The sequence below is a fragment of the Mus caroli genome, chromosome 14, assembly GCF_900094665.2.
Source record: "Mus caroli chromosome 14, CAROLI_EIJ_v1.1, whole genome shotgun sequence".
NCBI classification, from domain to species: domain Eukaryota; kingdom Metazoa; phylum Chordata; class Mammalia; order Rodentia; family Muridae; genus Mus; species Mus caroli.
Genome location: NC_034583.1, coordinates 27,018,011 through 27,028,481, shown reverse-complemented (window position 1 = coordinate 27,028,481; position 10,471 = coordinate 27,018,011). Strand labels below are relative to the sequence as shown.

Sequence of the window (10,471 nt, the reverse complement as noted above, 5' to 3'; positions counted from 1 at the left end):
AATCTACACTCTTTAACTTTTTATCTATAATGTACATATTCACTAAACTCAACAGACAAAACATTTTAAGAAAAAATAGAATACATCTTTATTTCCTGAGTTTTAAATAAATGAGAATTTATAAAACTTACTTAGCTGATGAAATAATGAGTTGTGAATCTTTATAGGCTATCAAGTAGCTCTGATTCTCTGGATTATGCACTGTTACCTAGAAGGAATGGATATAAAATGACTATAACATTCCATAATTTTCATTTATATAAATAATACACTTTACCTGATAATTTAAAATATAAAAAGATGAAACAGATCTTGTCATCTAAGGACACATTTCTTAAACTCCAGTTCTGACCTACGGAGATGTAATTAAATCCGAGGACTGAAAAAGCAGGCAGTATAGATCAAATGCATAGTGAATTCTAAAATGTTGTTAGAAACGCTTATCACCCATGGCTCATTTAATGAATTCACTTAGTTCTATGACACAACATGAACATTTTGCATCATGTGTGTTGTCATGTCACACACCAACAAACACTGCTCAAACAGCTAAGAAACACGTCTGTTTTATGCTACATATTATAATATACACAAAATTATCTGGTCTTATAAAAAGAGTTACTTGATTAAATATAACAAAGACTTAATGGTTTCCTCAGTATGTATCAAACTGGTATATCCTTGGGTTATATACTGTGTCAAAAAGACTGACTTTAAAAATTGATGTTTAATAGCTGGGCATGGTAGTACGAGCTTTAATCCTAGCACTCAGGAGGCAGAGATAGGTGGATCTCTGAGTCTGAGGCAAGGTTGGTTAGGGCAGTTAGGACTATATATAAAGACTCTCTATCTCAAAACACAAACTAACAAACCAACCAACCAAAACTAAAACCAAATTGTTGTTTATTGATTCTGTCTTGGGTTTAATTTTAAAACTTTTTATATTATGTACCTATTTAGTATTGCCAATATATTGGGGGTCACATTAAAATTTACTGGGCAAAAATGGGCTATAGATGGCAAAGCTTATGAAGCCCTGATGCAGAGAAATACCTGTACAACCTATAGCTTCAATGTTTAAAATAAGAGAACTACTAACCAGAATGTAGCACACATCTTTAATTTCAACACTCAGGAGCCAGGCTCCTCTGTGAGTTCAAAAACATCTTGATATACATAGTGAACTACACATCAGCTAAAGTTACACAGTTCAATCCCAAATAAAAACTACTAATTTATCATAAAATAAAGACACCACTCTCATAATAACTTACACATAATTGTCAAGTACTTTGAAATGCAGAAGACCTCCAATATTTGATACTTTAAAATTCATAAATATATTTAAAATATTTTACTTTTTAATGTCTGTTTATTTATTTGAGATATGATCTCTCTACATAGCCCTGGCTATCCTGGAATTTACTATGTAGTTCAGGCTGATCTTTAACTCACAGAAACTCACCCGCCTTCCAAGTGTTGAGAGTAAAGATGTGTGTGCCAATTTAGCCAGCCATTTAAAGTATTTTAAATAAAGAAATAACGTATAACCTAATAAATAGCACCCTACAAGGAGCAATTTTATTTATGTATGCCAAGAGCTCTTCCATGTTTTTAAAAGTACCTAACCAATCTACTTAATCAGCAATTATAAATTCTAAAATTCACTGTCAGTAAAATTGTAGCCTACACTGAACTAGGTTAAGTCATTCAAAATCAAAGACCAAAACATACATACATAGCAGTGTTATTTTCCAAAGTCAAATAAACATTTTTAGCTGGGCTTATAATCTGACTTAAAAACTAAAAAAAAAAAAAAAACAAAAGCATGCTAACTAAAACAAAGCCTTGACATGACTGTGTTTGTTTGATAAACAAGTTAAATGTTTTAACAAAAACAGATTTCTGTATTAAGAAAACTATAGTCACATACATGTAAAAAAAACTTGTTTGCACCTTTGATTTAAAGCAATAATATACAAATAAAAGCTTTTGGTTTGAGACAGGGTCTTATTTATGTGGCCCATGCTGGCTTTGAACTCACAATCTTCCTTTCCAACTTTAGGATCACAAGTATTTATCAGCATATACAGCAAAACAATACATTCTTAAAATGATAAAATGCCCATTTACTGACAGTTGGTTTTGAAAAGAATCCTTACAACTTCAATTCAGATAAGCAAAGGTAAAAAAAAAAAAACCAGGATATTTAAAACATCAAGTGGTCATACAATCTCAAGTAGAGATAATTCCCCATCCATACTTACACTCTCTAAAACCCGTAAACATCTCTCTGCTCCCCATAATGAGGCTACTAGTTTCTCTTCGTCCTCATCATCTCTACTTAAATGATCCACACACTCTTTTACTAGGCAAAAACAAATAGACAAAAGTTAGTATATGAAAGTTCAATCATTATTTCTTAGCTAACATCAAACGCTACCTACACACATACTATGAATATGTATATGCTGGAATGGGAACATAATTTTATGCCTGATACTAGTTAAGTGCAATGGTTTGAATGAAAATGGACTCCACAGGATCATGTATCTGGAGGCTTGGTCGATAGCTGTGTGACTATTATGAAGGATTAGGAGATATGTGCTTGTCAGAGGAGGCCTGTAATATGGATGGGCTCTAAGGTTTCAAAGCACTCAGGACATTCCCAGTCATCTTCCTCTTCAGTGCTTATATAAAGATGTGAACACTTTTTTTTTTGTTGTTTGTTTTTGTTTTTCGCGACAGGGTTTCTCTGTATAGCCCTGGCTGTTCTGGAACTCACTTTGTTTCACCCGGCTGGCCTCAAACTCAGAAATCCGCTTGTCTCTGCCTCCAAGTGCTGGGACTAAAGGTGTGTGCCACCACGCCCGGCAAGATCTGAACTCCTAGCTACTGCTCCAGCACTTGCCTGCTTACTGCCATGCTTGTCATGGACTCACCCTCTGAAACTGTGAGCTCACAATAAACTTTTTCTGTAAGTTTCCTTGATCCCAGTGTCTCCAATTTTGTGCTTACAAGACAGTATTTCTCTTCTATGTAGCCCTAGCTGTCCTAGAACTGGTTTTGTAGACTAGGCTGGCCTCGAACTCAAAGGTCCACCTGCCTGTCTCCTAAGTACTGGGACTCAAGTTATATAACATTCTCTGTGTGTACATGTACATACAGAGACCTTTATCTACAATATATATGTATGTATGTATACAGACCTTTATCTACAATATGATCCAGACCACCCAGAAGCCGGAGCTCTTCTTTAAACCAATCTCCTGCTCGTTTGGAAGTGAGGGACAGCAATGTCTCCATAGCTAAATGACCAGTCTAAAATTCAGAAATACCATTAATGAATACTGAGGTGTAAAATAATTCTTTCTTTTTCCTGACTTTTTTTGAGACAGGATTCTCTGTATATCCCTGGTAGTACTGGAACTCATTCTGTAGACCAGGCTTACCTCAAACTCAGAGATCTGCCTGCCTCTCCCTCCAGAATGCTGGGATTAAAGGTGTGCGCCACCACCAGATTAGAATAATTCTGATGCATTAATTTTAGGATTTTTCTTTATTAAAATTCAGTAAGTCAAAAATAGAACAGTATGTGCTTTTATAGGTGAATAAACTAATTTTAATCAGTGTACACTAAAGAAACGGTGATTTAACTATATGGCTTGCTTTCATGAAAAAAAATCATTTAAAAGTAATCTATTATGTGTTAGTTTCATATAATATATAATGGCAATACAGAGGCTCAGCCCTGGCTGTCTTGGACTCACTTTGTAGACCAGGCTGACCTTGAACTCACAGAAATCTGCCTGCCTCTGCCTCCCAAGTGCTCAGATCAATAAAAGGCTTGCAACCACCGCACCTGGCTTTCTTTTCTATAAATCAATATATTGGATTGACCTATCAAAAAGAATGTAATAAGATAAATTTCAAGGAGGAAAGTATGGGAATGTCACTGGCCCTAAATGTTCAAACTCAACGGTCATTAGTTTAAACAGCCTGAAGTTACAGAGTGCTAACCATCTGGATTTATAGTTTCTGAACATAGTAAACATGAAAATTTTCCCACATACAGTGAGCCACACTGTAGTATAAAGTTAAGGCAAAGTATGATTAAAAAAGAGCCAACTTAGATGGGCGTGGTGGCGCACGCCTTTAATCCCAGCACTCGGGAGGCAGAGGCAGGAGGATTTCTGAGTTCAAGGCCAGCCTGGTCTACAAAGTGAGTTCCAGGACAGCCACGGCTATATAGAGAAACCCTGCCTCGAAAAACCAAAAAGAAAAAAGAAAAAAAAAAAAAAAAAAAAAAGAGAGCCAACTTTACAGGAAAGTAAAAAAATAATGAGCAGAGAAGTGGAGAAAAAAGCCTAAAGCCACTTCTCAACAGAGAGTAATCTAATTCTTGATGTAATAAAGGAAGTTTAGCCCTAGTAGAAGAAATAATCAGCAGGGCTGAAGGCAGTGATTTAGTTAGTTATCCTTCAGCCTGCTAATCCCTTGCAATCTAGGAAGAATAATTAGCAAAGACTTAAAAGAAGTTTTTATCTGTCCCCCAAACCCAACCCAAACTTAAACACTTCAAGAGAAAAGTTTTCACCTTGTCATGTATATTTGAAACAGAATATATATTACTTAAATATAAAAGGTTTACAACCCACCGTTATATTTTCTAGATCAAGATGCTTATTGTGCACAGTTTCACAGAGTCTTCGGATTTTTTCTTTGATCTTGTTCATGTCTTTTTCATTCAGTAGCTTAGCTGAAGAGGCATCTTGTTCCAGCTCCAAAAGCCGAATCATGAGATCTAGGCTGGCCCTATCAAGATCCATGTTCAAACGGTCTCTACTCAATATGTACATGAGAGCAGCTGTACAGAGGGACAGATTCTTCAACAGACCCCAAAAGAGAAATATTCATGAAAGCAATTACTAACAACTTCAGAAACAAGGACAGTACTGACATTTATAAGCTAAACTGTCTAATATTCCTATAGATGGTTTTGATAGAGACCCTGATAATGCTTGATTTACTGCTCTTTCAAAATAGCCTAGGGACACATAGCTATTTGATAAATAAAACTGATTTAAAGTTATGCTTTCCTCTCTATCATCCTTCGCTAATGAATGTTCAACTAGAATGTAAATTTAACTACCCATTTCTTTGAACAGTTTTGTTAAATGAGGTACATATGGAACATTTTTGTGAATTATGTAGTTTATAAATATTTCCTTTTGCAATATACCTTTAATGTTCTTTGTGCATAAAGATGTCAAGTTTTGTTTTCTTTAAAAAAAAAAGTAACACAAATATGTTTATACTTTGTATCAAAACACAATCTTCCCTCCATAAAGTATAGACAATTTGAGTTTACCATCAGAATACAGGGGGCTGAAATACATGTAACTAGGAGGCTGCGGAGACGACTCAGCAGGAAGAGTGGGCATTAGTTGTTCTTCCAGGGGACCCCAGTTCTATTCCAAGCACCCACAGGGTGGCTCACTCACAACTATTTATAACTCTATTCCTAGGGGATCCAATGACATCTTCTGGCCTCTTGCAAGCACCAGGCACACACCTAGTTCAGACATACAAGCAAGCAAAACAGGCATAAACTAATGAACTTTTAAAAGGAAACAAGCATACCTTTTTTTTTTTTTTTTTTTAAAGGTTTTCAAGACAGAGCTCTGGCGGTCCTGTCCACTATTTAGGCAAAGCTGGCCTCGAACTCACAGAGATCAACCTATCCCTGCCTCCTCAGTGATGGAATTAAAGGCTGGATTTTTAAAAAATGTTTTAATTCAACAACATTTTTTTAAAGACAGGGTCTCACAACATAGTCCGGATGGCCTGGAACTTGCTATGGAGACCAAATCAGCATGGAGATCTACTTGCTTATGTGCCACCAAGCCTGACACATCTTTGTTAGGTGTGTAGTTTGAGTTCACAGTTTCACTATGTAGCATTGGAATGGAACTCATTGTGTAAACCATGTAGGTCAGGGTAGCCTGGAACCTGTACAGTTATGCCTGTCTCTGCCTCTCATGTCCTGGGATTAAAGACATATGCCAGGCTTATTTCTTTTCTTTCTTTCTTTTTTTTTTTTTTTTGACAAGATCTCATATAACCCAGGCTGGCCCTGAACTCACTATGTAGTTGAGGATAACCTTGAAGTTTTGGTACTCTGGTCTCTTTTCCTAAATGCTAGGATTACAGGCCTGCATAATACCGGGTTTTATGTCATACTAGGGGTCAGACCCAGGGCTTCACGTTCATTAAGCAAGCACATAAACTAACTGAGCTACATTCCTAGAACCTAGTAACTGTATTTAATAAAACATTAACAAAATGTGCTTAAAATACTCAAGATGGTATGTCTTAGATTAATGTTAACACAATCAATCTTTGATAGACAAATATCCTAAGAATGCACTCTATAGCCAAAAACTTCAACCAACCATACAAAGATCATACTTGTATTTAATATATATAAACTTTTTCCTGTTATTATTTTTTAAATAATATAAAAACTACTAACATAACATTTAAATTTTATTAGATATTTAAGATAATCCAGAAATTACTTTGTAAGGGAGGAGATATAGAAATGCATAAATATTTAGTCATATTGTCCTAGAACCAGTCTCCCACTGATATCAAGGGATGGCTGTGTAATACTGTGCATTTGGTATATGTGAGCATTTGAGGTAAGTCTGTATTATTATGTTCATCAATATAATGTATATAATTAACCACCTGATTGTGACTTTGAATTGTCCAAAATCCAGGCTCTCTAAAGAATGTTTTTTATCTTAAAACTTAGGGTGTGTGTGTGTGTGTGTGTGTGTGTGTGTGTATGTGTGAAGTATGCACACACACCATATAGGTGTAATTGCTCAAAAAGAGCAGAGACTGGGAGCTAGAGTCACAGGCGGTTGTGAGCTCCCTTGCGTGGGTAAAAACCGACTCAGGACCTCTATTGCTCAATTACCTTTTCAGTCCCTTTGATTAAATGTTTCTAAAGCGTATTTCTGGAAATTAGAATGTCACAGTTAAGACCTTAAGAAGGCACTAAGAAAAAGTTATATCTTAAGACTATGCCTAACCGGTCAATGAAGCAAACACCACATTCCTTGTGCCTTATTGTCCTCATTATTCTGTGACAAGGACAACCTGGGTACAGAGGAATATTCGCTCACTTTAATTTCATAACTTTTAGTTTCAGAAGAATTGGTATTAATTTTGTGCCACTCAATTTGTATTTAGAAAGTAATTTCCTTTCATAGAGGCCACCTCAATATATCACTGTCAGGTTTGGTAATGACTATTTTTTTCTAACTTATGGTGACATTAAGAATTAACTTTGGTTGGTTAATCTTTACCATTTATTACTTTTGAGAATGCAGCTATTTTCCAGATCCAACAATAAGCTAAGTATTTTAAAGTTATGGCTATATTTTTTTAAAAGAGATTGATTTATATTTATTTAATGTATATGAGTGTTCTATCTGCATGTACACCCGAATACTAGCAGAGAGCAACTGATCCCATTACAGACGGTTGTGAGCCACCAGGTGGCTGCTGGGAATGGAATTCAGGACCTCTGGAAGAGCAGTCAGTGCTCTTAACCACTGAAACATCTCTCCAGCCCCATGGTAATTCAAAACCCTTTTCTATGCAATTACTATCAAACAATATTTAAAAACTTCTGAATAGAGTATAATAGTATAAAATATTCAGTATAATATGCTAACTGACAAATGAATAGTATTTTAATATAAAAAAAGTCTTCAAAAAATGAGATATATTATGTATGGCTATCATCTCTACTTATCAAGCAAATAAAATAAACTCAACCTTTAATTCACTTATATGAATGTCTAGTTAAAACATTTTCTGATGTAGACAAAAACTGTAATTTTTTAATAATACTTCTCAACCTCAGAAACTTAAAAATACCTACCTGATGATGCTGGGAATCATCCAAAGTTTTAAAGACCATTGCAACCATCCCATGTGCCCTCAGATGCATCCGAAAACTGGGCATGGCACACTTAGTAGCTAAGCTGATAACACTAGAAGGAAACAGACTATGTTAAGGCAGCTAAAAACTGCTAAGACATTAGCTGTAGTTTGCATAATTCCAAACAAGAAGGAAGTAGAAGGCTTAAAATATTGACAACACAAAATATAAAAACCACGGGCAAAACAAAAATTTAAAACATGTACCAAGGCTTAGATTATGAATCGGCATACTACATTTATAAAAATGAATAGCACAGTTTCTGTGGTGTAGTCCTCCAATCACCAATTCTAGTTCCCTTTCATAGTCATAATACTGCTATTATTTTAAAACTAGAAGTAGTTATATTTTATTGTATATATTTCAACTGATCATAGATAATACAACCAACTCAAAAAGTATACAATATATCACCATATATAAAAGATGACCCATGTCACTACTCAAATCAATCTATCAGTCAGTGGCTTAAATTCTGAGATTAAAAACAAAAAACCCATCTCAGATTACTTAGTACATATTATTTAATCTTATAGTATCTGGAAACTGAAAAGCATATCACTAATTATCAACACCAAAAATTTTTACATGCCTAGCTTTATTAACATATTTAAACCCATCTAGTTGAAAAACTTAATGACATAGCATGCACATTATAGAAAGTACAATTAAGATCTTACCTAAGGCAACGTGTGTTTAGAGGCTGAGTACTCTTTAAGCCACTTAACAAGTATTCAATGTCATCAGTGAACTCTTGATTTTCACCAAATTCCACCACATCATTGAAGTGTTTCACGTGCTGAACAACAGTATATAACTGCCAAGAAAAACATAAGCCCACCTCTTTGTAACTTTAGCATGTTTAAATCTATAGGCTCATTGTATTTAATAAAACGCCTATAAAATCACTCATTCGATGGCAACAAAATTGTTTTTGAATCACTAGTATTGGACAAGTAGAATAAGGTACGTTTGTGGTTCAAAATGTGGCTAGCAATGTAGTGATATTTGTTTAAGACAAAAGGCTAGTTGTTACACATAGAAATCTATCCACGTGCAGTGAAACAGTATATGGCTGCTTACTTCTTTGTCTTCTTTTCTGCATTTCAGTGCAGTAACTATTTCTTGGTAGGGCTGAGTAGGTATTGTCACAGTTTTTATCACTTTGAGTGGTGGTGCAGGAGCCTTAAAAACTCCATCATCTTTTTGATTTGGTTCCTTTGAAGACAGCCTCACCTATTAATAAAGGTATTAAATTAGTTGTTCTAAGCAAATATATTTTAAAAGGTAACATCTTGTCTATGTGACAAATTTAGCTTTTAAAAAGTAAATGAAATCTTTTTAAAGGGGGAAGAGGGAGGCTGCTGAAAGGACCTAAGAGATAATTTAAATTCCATGCACTACTAAGACTTAAACTTTGATTTATACCCAAAAGAACCACTTGAGAAATACCTCTGGTTTTTTAAAAACTTCACATTTCATATCAAAAAACTACAACAAAGGAATCACAGAAGCATAGGAAACTAAAGCAACACAGAACAAAAATACTAAGTTGTAAAAAGAACAAAATCACAAATAATTACTAGTATATATGATGGTGACTTCATAATCAACTTAAGAAAAAACATTATAGTGTTTATTAAGAGTTCTATTCTAGCCGGGCAGTGGTGGTGCACGCCTTTGATCCTGATACTTGAGAGGCAGAGGCAGACAGATTTCTGAGTTTGAAGCCAGCCTGGTCTACAAAGTGAGTTTCAGGACAGCCAGGGCTACACAGAGAAAGAAACCCTGTCTGGAAAACCAACAAAAGTTCTATTCTTAGAGCTGAGGATGAACATTAGGTCTATGCCCAGGGCCCTGGGTTCAGTCATTAGCAACACAAACACATGGCCCTCGATCCTCAAATTTTTGTTATTGTTCTAAGAACTCATTCCTGTGGTACTTCAAGATGACCAAGGGCTTCATCTCCTAGTTGCCTAGATTGTGGGTAGCATAACTAGCAAGAATATTTTACAAAAGGTTTGGAAAGTATTAATTGAATGTAATTTTAGCTCTATGCAAATCAAATTAAGGAATGAAAGTCACTTTAAGATATACAGGGCTGGTGAGATGGCTCAGTGGGTGGGAGCACCCGACTGCTCTTCCGAAGGTCCAGAGTTCAGGTCCCAGCAACCACATGGTGGCTCACAGCCATCCGTAATGAGATCTGACGCCCTCTTCTGGTGTGTCTGAAGACAGCTACAGTGTACTTACATATAATAATAAATGGATAAATCTTTAAAAAAAAAAGATATACAAATATAGACACCAGGCAGAGGTGAAGAACACCTTTAATCCCAGCACTTAGAATGCTCTTTAAGTTCAAGACCAGCCTGGTCTACAGAATAAGTTCCAGGACAGCCAAAGATACCAGAGAAATCTGGTCTCAAAAAAAAAAAAAAAAAAAAAAAA

The 10,471-nt window shown here is 35.3% G+C and overlaps 1 protein-coding gene across 1 annotated transcript in view; it reads right to left on the bottom strand.

Annotated features, from left to right (window-relative positions):
* Window positions 1-10,471, bottom strand: part of Wapl (WAPL cohesin release factor) — a 64,504-nt gene that overhangs the window by 10,571 nt on the left and 43,462 nt on the right. The window contains exons 7-13 of the mRNA XM_029469185.1: window positions 9,104-9,256; window positions 8,701-8,837; window positions 7,961-8,072; window positions 4,659-4,886; window positions 3,210-3,321; window positions 2,268-2,368; window positions 132-208 (exon numbers count right to left, since the gene is read on the bottom strand). Of these exons, the coding sequence (XP_029325045.1) occupies window positions 132-208; window positions 2,268-2,368; window positions 3,210-3,321; window positions 4,659-4,886; window positions 7,961-8,072; window positions 8,701-8,837; window positions 9,104-9,256 (920 nt within the window). The remainder of the gene's footprint in view (window positions 1-131; window positions 209-2,267; window positions 2,369-3,209; window positions 3,322-4,658; window positions 4,887-7,960; window positions 8,073-8,700; window positions 8,838-9,103; window positions 9,257-10,471) is intronic.